Consider the following 16379-nt stretch of genomic DNA (forward strand, 5'->3'; position numbering starts at 1 on the left):
GGCTTTATACAAAATGTATATATGTGTTTACAGACAATGTTTAAAAAGAAGAAATACATGGAGATCTGTTCAAATTCTATTGAAATATTAAAACATTTATTTGCAAAGATGCAGTTACTGATTTGAACTTCTGAAACACTAAATCACTTAAAAGTCGCAATCTTCTTTGGAGTTCTGTCATTGGGACACATACTAGAATGCACCTATTGGGACTAGTCGAGGTGGTACAGTGGTTAGCACACTGGACTCGCATTGGGGAGGACGACAGTTCAATCCCATATCCAGCCATCCTGATTTAGGTTTTCTATAATTTCCCTAAATCGCTTCAGGCAGATGCCAGGATGGTTCCTTTGAAAGGGCAAGGCCGACTTCCTTCCCTAATCCAATGAGACAATGGTCTCACCGTTTGGTCGCCTCCCCCCAAATCAATCCAATCCAATGCATCTATTGGAACGGCACACAGCAAAACTCTTGTATTGCAAATAATATTTGTCTTGGTTTAAACTGTGTCCTTTAAGTGGATTTTTCCGGTTGAGGAATAATCAAAATTACAGTAGGAGAATAGAGAATTTGACAAATAACAGCAAGGCTTATTTGGTCTGAATTACGTCCAAAGAACGAGTAAATGATTTATGGAAATGTCAAGGCTGAGCTGCTTCGTTTCACCTCAGTACAATGTAAGTTGTAAGAAAACAGAATTCCATGTACTTTTTTATATATTCATGTCAATATGCTACTCACCAGATCTCTATGCAGAACCCAGTTCGAATGTAAGTAGTGAATACCATCCAAAATTTGATACAACAATGATTTAACCATGCCCTTTGGTACCATTACAGGCTTCTTATTTGCTTTCGCTGCACGATGATACTTTATTATATGCTGAAAAACAACAATTATTAGTTGTTTATTCGATATAATGGAATCATTGGCATTGGATCAAACCTCTAAAATATTACTGCGCTTACTCACCCATAAATCATGTTCCGCATAATCAAACAACAGCCATACCTTACGATCGTTATGAGAAAGGAATACTCGAATAAGATTAATGACATTTGAATGCTTCAGTTCACGTAGAAGCTGAAAGGAGATGCAACAAAGCATAAACATTGCAACAAAATTGAAATATAACTTTGGCTATTCATAGACCTAGAAAAAACTAGTATACAATAAGCGGCATAAAATGTATCTCCCGAACAGACGGGCTGTACTTACCGCTATTTCTCTACAAGCCGACATAGATAGACCTGTTCCTTCGATTTGTTTTAAGGCGTAGTCTTTGGTATCTGTCCTATGTAAATTTAAAGAAAGAACAATGAGAAAGCGTTGAGAACTAAGAAATACAATACAACAAATAACTGTAAACAAAAAATTTGTTCTTGGCAGACGAACTACACAATATCTGAATTGGAGACAGCACAGTCTCATGTTTTGTCATCTTTAATGTGTATGGCTAATGCAAAATATTTATCTGTTACAATTACAACACTAATAGCTGAATGTTAATACCCGTCTTTTCTCCGTGCTTTGTAAACATGACCGTATGTCCCTCGCCCGACCTTACAGCCTTCAAATTCGAATAAATCTTCTACTTTGATGCGCTCCGCTGCCGTTTTAACTTTAAAATCATAATCCATCGTTCTCTATTTTTCGACGCACACTTCGCTAACGATGATAGAAAAAATGCATAAAGACGTAAAATATATTTCATTCATTGCTTCACACCGGACGCAAATCTTGTTTACATATTGTTTGGTAAACTTTACATGTTCACATTAAAACCTTTGAAAGTAAAATAAAATCTTTGACATGCTCAAACCTACCTATTCGTCTGCTGTATTTATTTTTTCCTCAATGTAATCTGCATAAATAAATAATTAAAGGTACAAGTTAGGATACAATATCTCTCTGTAGTCCATGTGGCAACACCAATAACTCACTTTAAAATACAACTGTGTCATATCGCAAGAAAGCCGTGGCTCTATGGAAACTGGGGTTCTCTGTTTTATAGACTTTGATTGTCAAAGATGATCCAACCTGCACACGTACGTTTTGTGTGATGTGTCAACTGTGTTTGTAGCCAGTGAAGTAACAATGTTGACGAAGTTCGAAACTAAATCAGCTCGTGTGAAAGGCCTGTCATTTCACCCGAAGAGACCATGGGTCCTCGCAAGCTTACACAGTGGCGTTATTCAGTTGTGGGATTATCGTATGTGCACGCTGCTGGACAAGTTCGATGAACACGACGGACCGGTAAGAGGTATATGCTTCCATAACCAACAACCGCTCTTCGTATCCGGAGGTGATGACTACAAGATTAAAGTATGGAATTACAAACAGCGACGTTGCATATTTACATTACTAGGGCATTTGGATTACATCCGTACAACTTTTTTCCACCACGAATATCCATGGATATTAAGTGCTTCCGACGACCAGACAATACGTATATGGAATTGGCAAAGCCGTACATGTATCTGTGTTCTAACTGGTCACAATCATTATGTGATGTGTGCCCAGTTTCACCCTTCTGAAGATACGGTGGTGTCTGCTTCCCTGGATCAAACAGTCAGAGTGTGGGACATATCAGGATTAAGGAAGAAAAACGTTGCTCCTGGACCAGGAGGACTGGACGAGCATTTGAAGAATCCGGCTGCAACTGACCTATTTGGGCAGGCTGATGCTGTGGTTAAGCATGTTTTAGAAGGTCATGATCGTGGTGTCAACTGGGCTGCATTCCACCCCACACTGCCACTAATTATCTCCGGGGCTGACGACCGCCAGATCAAGCTTTGGCGCACCAACGATGCAAAAGCATGGGAAGTAGATACATGCCGCGGTCATTACAATAATGTGTCATGCGTCCTGTTTCATCCCCGTCAGGAACTGATACTTTCAAATTCCGAGGACAAGAGCATCCGCGTTTGGGATGTCACAAAACGAACATGCTTGCACACTTTCCGTCGAGAACATGAGCGGTTCTGGGTGCTGGCTGCACATCCATCACTGAATCTTTTTGCTGCAGGACATGACTCTGGCATGATAATTTTTAAATTAGAACGTGAACGTCCAGCATACGCTGTCCATGGAAATGTACTCTTCTATGTTAAAGATCGTTATCTGCGGAAACTTGAATTCACTAGCACCAAAGATGTAGCAGTAATGCACATGAGAGGTGGAACCCGTGCACCAGTCCACAGCATGTCTTACAATCCTGCAGAGAATGCTATACTGTTGTGTACTCGCAGTGCAAGTGTTGATAATTGCACATATGAATTGTATACAATACCCAAAGAAACTGACAATCAAAACCCTGATTCACCAGATGGTAAAAGATCTTCAGGTGTCACTGCAATATGGGTTGCAAGGAACAGATTTGCTGTGTTGGACAGAACACATTCACTTCTTATCAAAAATCTGAAAAATGAAGTAACGAAGAAGATTCAGACCCCAAACTGTGATGAAATATTCTATGCTGGAACAGGCATGCTGTTGCTTAGTGATGCAGATGGGGTGACATTATTTGATGTGCAGCAGAAAAGAACACTAGCACAGGTAAAAATAAGCAAATGTCGTTATGTTGTATGGTCAGTGGATATGACTCATGTTGCCTTGCTTGCAAAACATACTGTCAATATATGCAACCGCAAATTGAAATCATTGTGCTCTATTCATGAGACAGCACGTGTGAAGTCTGGGGCATGGGACGACAGTGGTGTTTTTATTTATACTACAAGCAATCACATTAAGTATGCCATATCAAATGGGGATTATGGAATAATACGTACATTGGATCTCCCTATCTATATTACTAGAGTGAAAGGTAATCAAGTATTCTGCCTTGATCGAGAGTGCAAACCACGTGTTTTGAGCATTGACCCAACAGAGTTTAAATTCAAGCTTGCACTGATTAATCGCAGATATGAGGAAGTGCTTCACATGGTTAGAAATGCCCGTCTTGTTGGTCAGTCAATCATTGCCTACCTTCAACAGAAGGGATACCCGGAGGTTGCTTTACATTTTGTAAAAGAGGAGAAAACTAGATTTGGCCTAGCTTTGGAATGTGGCAATATTGAAGTTGCACTGGAAGCAGCACGAGCTTTAGATGATAAAGCTTGCTGGGATAAATTGGGACAGGCTGCACTAATGCAAGGTAATCACCAAGTGGTTGAAATGTGCTACCAGAGAACTAAAAACTTTGATAAACTTTCATTTTTGTATTTAATTACTGGAAATCTTGAAAAACTTCGCAAAATGACAAAGATTGCTGAAATACGGAAAGATTATTCTGGCCAATATCAAGGAGCTTTGGTACTGGGAAATATTGCAGAGAGAATACAAATATTAAAGACATGTGGGCAAAAAACTCTAGCTTATCTTACAGCAGCAACACATGGATTTACTGCTGCAGCTGAAGCTTTGGCGACTGAATTTGATCCAGAGAAAGAACAAATACCAGATGTCTTACCAAATGCAACTTTTCTCAAACCACCAGTACCAATTCTACAAGCTGAAACTAATTGGCCACTTCTCACAATTTCAAGAGGGTTCTTTGATGGGACAGCACTTTCACGTGGAAAGACTGTTTCTGCTGTGGTAATGCAAGATGCAGCAGAAGAACCTGTGCATGCAGGTGGTTGGGGTGCTGATGCTGAATTGGGTTGGGAAGAAGAGGAGGAAGGTGCAGGTGGTGAAACTGATGTAAAGGGACCAACAGCCACAGAGGGTGGTGGATGGGATGTTGGTGATGACGATTTGGAACTACCGCCTGAACTTGAAGAAACTGGTCCATCTGGTGGAGAAGGCTATTTTGCTACACCTCACAGGGGACTTGCTCCACCTCAGCATTGGTTGAACAATTCTAGTTTGCCAATGGACCATTTGCTCGCAGGAAACTTTGAGTCTCTTTGTAGACTCTTATTCGATCAGGCTGCAATTGTAGTCTTTGAACCCATCAAGTACTGGGTGATGAAGTCCTACGCTTGTCGACGTACATCATACGCTGCATTGCCATCTCTGCAGTCTCTCAGTGCTTACCCACAACGTAACTGGAAGGATGCGGGACCCAGAAATGGGCTTCCAGCAATAGGCCTCAAGCTTAGTACTCTCGTATCTGCACTGCAAATGAGCTACCAACTTGTCACCCTGGGAAAATTTACAGATGCTATACAGAAGATGCGATCCATCATATGGAGGGTCCCACTGCTGGTTGTTGACACTAAGCAAGAAGTGGCTGAAGCTGATCAGCTTTTAGAGATATGTAAAGAATATATTACTGGAATGCTCATGGAACTAGAACGTAAAGAACACCCAAAGGAAACATTTGAACAGCAGAAGAGGGTTTGTGAAATGGCTGCATACTTCACTCACTGCAACCTTCAACCTGTTCACCAGATTTTGACCCTCCGTACAGCATTGAATTTGTTTTTCCGTCTCAAAAACTACAAGACAGCTGCATCTTTTGCTCGACGTCTCCTTGAGTTGGGTCCAAGGCCTGAAGTGGCTCAACAAGCAAGAAAAATATTACAAGCATGTGATAAAAATCCTGTCGATGAACACCAACTGGTGTATGATGAACACAACCCGTTTTCGCTCTGTGCACGCACATTCCAGCCAGTATATCGTGGGAAACCTGAAGTTCGATGCCCACTCTGCCAAGCAACGTTTATGCCACAATTCAAGGGCACTATATGCACTGTGTGTACTATTTCAAAGGTTGGTCACAGTGCCAGTGGTCTAAGAATATGCCTCAGTCGGCGTTGACTGTAATTTTGTCAACTGTTATGGGTTGGTTGATATTATTTTGTATTGGTACACCTCTGTTGGTGCGTGTGTGTCATTTTGATGAAAGCCATGAAGAAGTAAATGTTTGTATCTCATCTGAACCCTAGCTGCCAGTGTGTGTCACCACAGTTAATTAGAGGCACTATGTTCTTATGCTGCCATACTAGCCTCACCAGCTGTCACTGACTTTGTTTTCTTTTTATCTGATGTTGTTGTTCTCTTGTAAGGGGGACTAAAATTTATTGTGTCCTATCTTTGCTACATTTTGAAGTTGTTACTTATTATCATATCTATGTATGTATATTTCATTTATAGAAATTATGTTAGTAATGATATAGTATATTGTTCATCGTTATTATGCTCATAATATCATTCTTGTCACTACCAGTCAGTTTATTTTCCACGTCTGTATTCAAATGCTACCTTCTTGTCATGAAGACATCATAAAATTATTTCAGCAAGAACATCAGTCTGTGTAGTCAAATCAAAATATGTAACTGTTTGTGCACTAAAAGATATTTTGTAAATTTTTCAATACTGCGTGTCACAGTAAACTTCTGAAATCTAGTGATTCGTTAAGAGAATAAAATGTTATAAAATAAATGTAATATAATGTGAACAACTTTGTGAACACTTCAAAATATCATCTTTTTGTCACAAGTGAAACTTTTTGCAAATTATGTTCCCATTATATTTCCAGTGGAAAAACTGTGACTTCAGGAAGTGACTAATGTGAATGTCTGATGAGTGAACATGAGTCAGGTGTACAAAACATTTTCAGTTTCCATGAATACTTCATATCAGTATTTATTCTGTATGCTACTTTAGTTTCATAAATGGAGAAGAATGAACATTTTTATAACATACTCTGCCAATAAACAATTATTTTACATGTCTGTTTTTCCTTTACATTCTTGCTCAGACATCTTGCAGTTTAATAATATCCAAGAGTGTTACTTTGTTACACTAAATGGTATTGTTTGTTTAATGAAAGGCACTATTCGTACTTGATTGATTTAATTTCACAAACCCTGTAATTTTTAAGACTTTGCATGCAGTTTTGCTGTCTGTCTTGTTTGGTTCACATGTTGTTAATATTGTATACATTGTGGAATTCTTAAGTTTTTATTTTCTTAAGTTGCTATTCCAATGGCAAACACATTGAAAAGTATAAGGTAATGTCATATGAATGGTTGTACGAACAGAATGTCAGTATAATTATGTAAGGGCTGAACGGAAAGATTATGGACCTGTATTGAGATTCCATGTTGTAATCATTGAGTCCAAGTGTAGTGTGCTTTGCTACAGAGTAGGATGGAAATAATATTTCAGCTTTACAGGTATCAATACATGGTTTTCTGTTAACATTTGTATCATAGTAGGCCTACTTTCTGTTGAGAATCCTCTTCATTGTTTTCAGTAGTAATGTGTTATTGGGCTGTAATATTTTATTTTAATATCTATCGCTGTGAAAAATTTTCTGTCCATATTAATCTGTATTGGGCCAAATTTATTGTTTTGCAATGCTTTAAGTTTCTTCTGCTCTTTCATGTGTACCCTTCAGTTGTAAGACAAGTTGTCTGTTCATCCAACATTCTGCAAACTACAGAATGTCTTCACTCATCAGCAGCTTTGTTAGATAAATTTTATGAATACAAATGTTTCATACACTAACATTCATTTCTAATGCTCACAAAAATATTCTGTATTACCAAGAGCTGTTGTTTGTTTACAGCTATTGTTGGTGTCGTTGTCGTCCTCAGTCCAGGGACTGGTTTGATCCAACTCTCCGTCCTACTTTATCCTGTGCAAGCTGCTTCATCTCCAAGTAACTGCTGCAACCTACATTCTTCTGAAGAATCTGTCTAATGTACTCATCCCTTGGTCTTCCTATACGATTTTTACCCTCCACACTTCCCTCCAATACTAATTTGGTGATCCTTTGATGCCACAGAACGTGACCTACCTACCGATCCCATCTTCTAGTCAAGTTGTGCCACAGATTCTTTTTCTCTCCAGTTCTATTCAGTACCTCCTCATTAGTTATGTGATTTACCCATCTAATCTGCAGCATTCTGTGGCACCACATTACGAAAGTGTCTGTTCTCTTCTTGTCTAAACTATGAATTGTCCATGTTTCACTTTTATATGTGGCTAGACTACATACAAATACTTTCAGAAAAGACTTCATGATGCTTGAATCTATGCTCGATGTTAACAGATTTCTTTTCTACAGAAACACTTTCCTTGCCATTGGCAGTCTGCATTTTATATCCTCTCTACTTCAACCATTATTAGTTATTTTGCTTCGCAAGTAGCAAAACTCATCTACTACTTTAAGTGTCTCATTTCCTAATCTAATTCCCTCAACATAGCCTGATTTAATTTGACTACATTCCATTACCCTTGTTTTGGTTTTGTTGATTTTCATCTTGTATCCTCCTTTCAATATACTGTTCACTCTGTTCAACTGCTGCTCTTCCAGGTCCTTTGCTGTCTGTGTCAGAATTAGAATGTCATTGGCAAACCTCAAATTTTTATTTATTCTCCATGGATTTTAATTCCTACTCTAAATTTTTCTTTTGTTTCCTTCACTACTTGCTTAATATACAGATTGTATAACATTGGTAACATTGGGGATAGTCTACAACCATGTCTCACTCCCTTCCCAACCACTGCTTCCCTTTCATGCCCCTCGATTCTTATAACTGCCATCTGGTTTCTGTACCAATTGTAAATAGCCTTTCGTCCCCTGTATTTGATCCCTGCCACCTTCAGAATTTGAGAGTATTCCAGTCAAGATTGTCATAACTTTCTCTAAGTCTACAAATCTTAGAAATGTAGGTTTGCCTTCCCGTAATCTATCTTGTAAGATAATTCTTAGGGTCAGTATTGCCTGATGTGTTCCAACATTTCCATGGAATCCAAACTCATCTTCCTCAAGGTTGGCTTTTATCAGTTTTTCCATTCTTCTTCTGTAAAGAATTCATGTTAGTATTTTGCAACCGTGACTTATGAAACTGATAGATCGGCAATTTTCACACCTTTTTAATATAATCCATTGTGGGATTGGAATTATTATATTCTTCTTGAAGTCCGAGGATATTTCATCTGTCTCATACATCTTGCTTACCAGAGGGGAGAGTTTTGTCATGGCTGGCTCTCCCAAGGCTACCATTAGTTCCAATGGAATGTTGTCTACTCCCAAGGCCTTGTTTCGGCTTAGGTCTTTCACTGATGTGTCACTGCCGGTTCAGCCATCGCCATCTGCTGACGGCTGCGCCGGCACCGTTCTGCCCATGTGGGCACTTGCTGACGGTTCAACACATTTTAATGTCCTGTCCAGATTTTAACACACTGCGTCTAGATCTTAACCTGCCAAGTACTTTCGATGCCATTTTAGCGGATGACCCACGAGCAGTTGCTCGTGTTCTTCGTTTTATCAATTTGACCAACCTCTCTAAGGACATTTGATGATGCTGTTTTTTAATCCTATGCCTGTCAGTCAGTCTTTTATCGTGTTTTCCCTTTTAGTTGTTGTTTTAAACTTGTGCCTCGCGGTGCATTCTTAACGTTGTCAGGGCGCTAATGACCATTGAAGTTGTGCGCCCTAAAAAAAAAAAAAAAAAAAAAAAAACCTGATGTGTCAAACTCTTCACGCAGTATCATATCTCCTATTTCATCTTCATCTACATCCTCTTCCATTTTGATAAATGCCCTCAAGTGCATCGCCCTTGTATAGACCCTCTATGTACTCTTTCCACCTTTCTGCTTTCCTTTCTTTGCTTAGAACTGGTTTTACATCTGAGCTCTTGATATTCACACAAGTGGTTCTCTTTTCTCTAAAGGTCTCTAATTTTTCTGTAGGCAGTATCTATCTTACCTCTAGTGATATATGCCTCTACATCCTTACATTTGTCCCCTAGCTGTCCCTGCTTAGCCAGTTTGCACTAACTTCGATCTCATTTTTGAGATGTCTGTATTTCTTTTTTCCTGCTTCATGTACTGCGTTTTTATATCTTCTCCTTTCATCAGTTAAATTCAGTATCTCTTCTGTTACCCAAGGATTTCTACTAGCTCTCGTCTTTTTACCTACTTGATCCTCTGCTGCCTTCACTATTTCATCTCTCAGAGCTACCCATTCTTCTTCTACTGTATTTCTTTCCCCTTTCCTATCGATCATCCCCTAATGCTATCTCTGAAACACTCTACAACCACTGGTTGTTCTTTCAGTTTATGCAGGTACCATCTCCTTAAATTCCCACCTTTTGCAGTTTCTTCAGTTTTAATCTACTGTTGATAACCGATAAATTGTGGTCAGAGTCCACATCTGCCCCTAGAAATGTCCTAAAATTTAAAACCTGGTTCCTAAATCGTTGTCTTACCATTGTGTAATCTATCTGAAATCTTCCAGTGTCGCCAGGCCTCTTCCACATATACAAACTTCTTTTGTGGTTCTTAAACCAATTGTTAACTATTTTTAAGTTATGTTCTGTGCAAAATTCTACCAGGCGGATTCCTCTTTCATTCCTTGCCCCCCCCCCCCCCCCCCCCAATTCCATATTCACCTACTACTTTTCCTTCTCTTCCTTTCCTACTATCGAATTCCAGTCCCCCACGTCTATTAAATTTTCATTTCCCTTTGCTATCTGAATAATTTCTTTTATCGCATCATACATTTCTTCAATCTCATCATCTGCAGAGCTAGTTGGCATATAAACTTGTAATACTGTGGTAGGCGTGGGCTATCTCGGCTACAATAATGCATTCATTATGGTGTTCGTAGTAGCTTATCCACACTCCTAGTTTTAATTTCATTCATTATGGAACCTACTCCTGCATAACCCCTGTTTGATTTTGTATTTATAGCCATGTATTCACCTTGTTCCTCCTGCCACCGAACTTCACTAACTCCCACTATATCTAACTTTAACCTATCCATTTCCCTTTTCCAATTTTCTAACCTACCTGCCCAATTAAGGGATATTATATTCCACGGTCCGATGCGGAGAACGCCAGTTTTCTTTCTCCTGTTAATGACATCCTCCTGAATAGTCCCCGCCAGGAGATCCGAATGGGGAATATTTTACCTCCGGTATAAAGCACCCAAGAGGACGGCATCATCATTTAACCATACAGTAAAGCTGCATGCCCTCGGGAAAAATTACGGCTTTAGTTTCCCCTTCCTTTCAGCTGTTCACAGTACAGCACACCAAGGCCATATTGGTTAATGTTACACGGCCAGATCAGTCAATCATCCCGACTGTTCAACTACTGAAAAGGCTGTTGCCTCTCTTCAGGAAGCCCACATTTGTCTGGCCTCTCAACAGATGCTCCTCCGTTGTCGTTACACCTACAGTACAGCTGTCTGTATCGCTGAGGCATCCAAGCCTCCTCTCAAACAGCAAGGTCCATGGTTCATGGGGGGAGGGGGGGGGAGGTAAGATATTTTACTTAAATTGAACTGATATAATCACTTTAGTGTTCAATTAATTGACTGAACGTGTATGTATCTTCCCCCCACCCCCACCCCCCTTGAGAACTCAGAAATAGTAAACAGGTTTCAACTTTATCTACTGACAACTGATGGTGTTCCATGTAAAGTTACATAAATGTCGAGAGTGAAAAATTCAATGAAAGCAGCAACCAATATGTGCCAAGGACAAAAGCAATGGCTTTTTTTCAATAAGCTGCTTTTATGTTAATTAAAAATTTATGTAAAGTTTACTCACAAAATTATCATTGTACACTTTACAGAAGTAGGCTACAGTTATTGCATTTGCCAGTTCATATATAATTTTACTTGTTCCACATCCCTGAAGCCTCTCTTATGGATGAGATTTACAGAATGTGATATATGAATGAATGAAATTTGAATGCCCTTAATTTGGTTGACACTTATATGGTTTACGTATCGGGAATACATTTTGTGTTCTGTTGTTCAGCAAAATATGTGGAAAGAAATAAACTTATAGAAAACTGAGAGAATAATTCATACGGTGCAATATTGGCTTGTGTATTTCCATAAAGTTTTACCATTTTTTCCATGAGGTGCGAATTAGAGTATTTCACTAGTGTTAAAGCCATTGTCTTACTTCTGTTGGTGGTTTAAATTTATATATTCTGTAACTGACGGGAGTTGTCAGCAGCGTATCTAATTTTCTTCTTTCTTTGTCTCATTCTGAAATACGATAAACTACGTGTAAAAGTGTCACAACCTATCTTATCAACTATTATGAGAAACTTTTGTCTTTTTTCAGAAACTGTCTTTTTTTTACTTTATTAGACAGTATACTTTTGGTATTTTGCTCTAACTCAGAAAACACTCCTTTTCCTTTCTTTAACAATTAGAATGCTCATTAGATGCTTAGATAACTTGCTTTTCGAATTGCTTGTAAGAGTCAATCAGTATTATTATTGAGTGAAAGCTGTATGTTTACTAATAGTTTGAGCAGTTCGTGCATGTTTAATACATGCAGATAGAAATGAACTGTAAGCTTATTTATGATGACTACACACTGTTTATTAAGCAATTGATGATCAGTGACAAAAGATTGATGGTATTACTACATTTTCAGTAGACTCTCATCCTCACTGAAGGTGGGTCTCTCATCCTGTGGTCTGTGTCACTATCCATATTTCCTCCCCAAGGAAGGAACTAATAGTTCTGAAAGTTGTGATTATGTTACTTTTACTTTTATATGTTGCTATCAGCAGTGCTAAACATTTTGCCTCCTGAAGGTATTACTGTCCACCAATTCTGTCTCATAATTTATGTTTAATTAGATACCCATTCTAATGACCATTCAATATATCATAGTGATTGGAAAAAATTAGTTTTATGGTGTTAAAAATAATTCATGTTTAAGTGTTGCTTAACTGCTCAGTGGTTAAGGCAGTGGACTTTGTCAGTAGTGGGATTCTCATCTAGGTTTGGGCTCCCTAAATTTCCTTCTCATCTTTGTGCATCTTGAGACTGCGCTCTGTCTCCAATGGAGTTATTGTTGACAAGGTGTTAAATCTAATCTTAATTCGTGCCATTAAATATAAGATTTTTTACTTTCAAATTTAGTTCTTGTGGTGGCCGAGTGGTTCTAGGCGCTACAGTCTGGAACCGCGTGACCGCTACGGTTGCAGGTTCGAATCCTGCCTCTGGCATGGATGTGCGTGATGTCCTTAGGTTGGTTAGGTTTAAGTAGTTGTAAGTTTTAGGGGACTGATGACCTCAGAAGTTAAGTCCCATAGTGCTCAGAGCCATTTTTTGTATTTCACGCAATTTGAATCAACTGATAAGTATTCAAAGGTTTTATTAGCAGCAGTATTCACATGCTGCTGGAGTCAGTTATAATGAAATAATGCTTCGAAGCTGTAGTTAAGCACTTAACTTTGTAACCAGGCAGTGTAACATATGCACACATTCCCTCACAGTAATTCTTCATTATCCCTTCCCAAGGCTTGCTGTTACAGTCTGCTGTATATGTGAAGGTAAACTTCTTCACCTGCAAGTCTTTCATTGGTTCTTATTTTGTACACTTATTTCAATTGGTTGTGTTTTCCCCAGTCACTCTGTAACACATTTTAGATTGTTTAGCATGAAAAAAATGGTGCAGCATAATTCATCCCATTTTGGGCTCGAGCAGTTCTAAGAAAGACTAATACAAGTCATTTTTATGAAGTGTTAAAATAATATACATTATTACTCATCATTCATTATAGAGGATCTGTACTATGAAGCTGCTGTCCAATCTTCAAACATGTTTAAATTGTTTTGAAAGTTACTGGCAGATTAAAACTGTTCATTGGACATGGATTAGAACCCGGAACCTTCCCTTTCACCTGCAGTGCTCTTGGTTATTAAGTTATCCAGGCACAATTCATTATCTGTCCATACAGCTTCATTTGTGTGAGTACCTTTCTACAGAGTGGTCACGTATAAGGCACTGTACATTGATGCCATGTCAAACTTTTGTACAGTGATAATGTTCTTTAAGATGAGCTATGCCAGAATATTCTGTACATTAGAGAGTGTAAGTAGGCAAAATATGTTGATACATTGATTTTGTTTGTTTTTGAGAACCCAGCTGCTGGCCAACGTGTGTAAAGGAAATGTGCATTTGAAGGTATTACTGCACGCAAGTTCTTATGCTTGTCTCTATTAAACTGTCATGATCTGTCACAGAGGACAAGAAGCTTTCAAAGAAACATCAGTGGCAAAATGGCACCAGAATTTTATGCAGGAACTGGCAGATGCTGTCTTGCAGCAAAGTCAACTATTAATTATCCTACTAGTGTGTATGAAAATGCAGTAACATATTCTGGTGTAATCCATTTAGTTTTGAGCTGATTGTTGAAGTAAGGTGTCACATGCTCAGTGAAGTTACAGGTCCTAGTTATTAATCCTTGAAATGACGAAAGGTTTTTTCCAGCACAACAATTAAATTCATGTTGGTATGCATTCTGTGGGAATAGTGAAGAATAAACCTGCTCAATTATGACGTATTATTAATTCAAACCATGAGAAATAAACAGTAATTCCAGGTGTTTACCAGTTTATATTGACCAGTGTCACAGGATTAACAACTTTTGTCTCTCAATGGAATTAAGGACAGGAGCACAGGAACAATGTGGTAAAATTATGTTATGTTGTCAGGAGGTGTGATTAACTACAGAAAATTTGTTCATGGAAAGAAAACTGATAGTTCCTGCATTTAAATGAATACCTTGCACATGCCAGAAAAAATATAAAATTTGTGGAGTTGAGAGAAAAATTTTAATGCATTGACTGCCATAAGGTCACTGTCAGACAGAACTGTGGTTCATGCCTGATGTTGGCTTCCATAATCAAAACTATGTTTAGTATGGTATATACTGCAGTACTATGTGTTGATTTGTATGTTTTCATTGAGCTCACTTCGGTGTATAGGAAATCGGGTATGGTACTTTGTTCAAGGTATTGCACTTTGTTTTTTGCAACTTTACACACCATCGAAATATACACTGTACTAAACAGAGTGTAGTGCATGGCCACAAGCGGACATACAGTGTCAGCTGTGAACCTCTGCTGTGGCTACTAGCAGCCTCATGACAGTCGGCATGTTGACGATTAGTTCACTTGTATACTGTAAAAAAACTAAAATATCTTTACAGTAGTAGCAGAGACTGATACAGCCTGACCATTTTGATGAATATTATAAAGCAGCAAAGAAAGTGGGAACATTATTGCTCAGTTATCAAACAGTCTTCAGCATATAGAAGGTAGTTAACAAAGAAACAGGAAAATCATCAGATAATAGTAGCAAAAAGCCTAAAGCTCAAAATAAACAATAGAGTAATATAAAATCCTGTAGTAGTTAGTATTACTTTCAGCAAATTTGTTATCAATATGACGGAGACTAACACACTAACAAAAGTGATCCTCTGCAAGCTCAATAGCTGGTTAAAGATAAGCAAGACTCCTCCATCAAGTCATGTTATTTGTATCCTACAACTGATAATAAAACCTCCACTGACATAAGTGGGATTTCAAATATAAATTAAAACTTAACAAATGAAATGGGAAACCTCTCTGCCATGTAATTTTCCAGACAGAATGAAAAAAAAGGGCCAGTTTTACCACTGTCCAAAAGAGATCCAGTGTGCTGCAAAAACTATGGACCATGTGGCCTACCACTCATTTTCTCAAAAGTTCTTGAAAAAATAATGTATATTTTGAAAGAACTGGTACAGTCTGGATTCCAGTAAAAAAAAAAATAAATAAAAAAGTAAGTTTCAACTCCATTTGATGCATTAATACAATCATGCAGGGATTAGATCAAGACCAGAATCCTCTTGGCATATTTTGACTTACCAAAAGCTTACAACATAGTTGCCTGTGACATTTTATTAAGGAAACTTGATCACTGTTTAATATGAGGAGCAGCTCCTAGTATCTTTAAATCATAAATGATACTACAATAAAAAAAATCAAGCAGTACAAATACAATTCAAACAAAAAACTTATCAGAATTTCAACAAATAAGTAACAGTATATCGCAGAGTAGCATATTTGGATCTCTGTTGCTAGTAATGTATATAAATGTAGCATATTAGGACCTCTGTTTTTCCCAATATATTAAAATGATTTACCATTTTAACACTGAAAGCAAAATGATTCTTTTCGCATGTGATACCAACAGTATTACCATTGACTCAAATTAAAGAGATACCATAACAAAAAGCAAAATGATACTTGTTACCAAACCAAAAGGCTGGGCAGAGAAAACTAAAATCAAACTGTTCAGGAACAACAGCTGGAGCAGAATATAGGACTGCTGGATATAAGTGTAGTGAAAACACAAAATTCTTAGGACTCACCAAAGATAACTGTTTACTGTGGAAAGATAACATTCCTACAGTAAATAGTAAAATAAGTTCAACCATTTTGTTCTCTGAAACATTAAATCATTATTGACAGATAATACTATGTGAGTGATGCACTGCTCATGTTTTAATGCAGTAGGAAAATGGAGTCAGTCAAGTCAAGCAATTAATATCATCAAACTGCAAAATGCAATAATTTGCAATAATGGCTAATGCAAGAAGAACAGACAGAT

The 16379-nt window shown here is 38.0% G+C and overlaps 2 protein-coding genes across 2 annotated transcripts in view; one reads left to right on the forward strand and one right to left on the reverse strand.

Annotated features, from left to right (window-relative positions):
- LOC126162714 (cyclin-dependent kinase 8) overlaps positions 1-1772 on the reverse strand; it is a 63155-nt gene extending 61383 nt beyond the window's left edge. The window contains exons 1-4 of the mRNA XM_049919373.1: positions 1513-1772; positions 1219-1294; positions 973-1083; positions 742-882 (exon numbers count right to left, since the gene is read on the reverse strand). Of these exons, the coding sequence (XP_049775330.1) occupies positions 742-882; positions 973-1083; positions 1219-1294; positions 1513-1640 (456 nt within the window). The 5' untranslated portion in view covers positions 1641-1772. The remainder of the gene's footprint in view (positions 1-741; positions 883-972; positions 1084-1218; positions 1295-1512) is intronic.
- A 243-nt stretch (positions 1773-2015) lies between these two features.
- Positions 2016-6679, forward strand: LOC126162715 (coatomer subunit alpha). The gene has a single exon (XM_049919374.1). It carries the CDS (start codon positions 2098-2100, stop codon positions 5764-5766), a length of 3669 nt encoding a protein of 1222 aa, XP_049775331.1. The 5' UTR covers positions 2016-2097; the 3' UTR covers positions 5767-6679.
- The last annotated feature ends 9700 nt before the right edge of the window (positions 6680-16379 follow it).

Source organism: Schistocerca cancellata, chromosome 2 (assembly GCF_023864275.1).
Source record: "Schistocerca cancellata isolate TAMUIC-IGC-003103 chromosome 2, iqSchCanc2.1, whole genome shotgun sequence".
Taxonomy (NCBI): Eukaryota; Metazoa; Arthropoda; class Insecta; order Orthoptera; family Acrididae; genus Schistocerca; species Schistocerca cancellata.

Coding starts and splice junctions, on each gene's coding strand:
- LOC126162715 (XM_049919374.1), top strand. CDS start 2,098: ATGTTGACGAAGTTCGAAACTAAATCAGCTCGTGTGAAAGGCCTGTCA.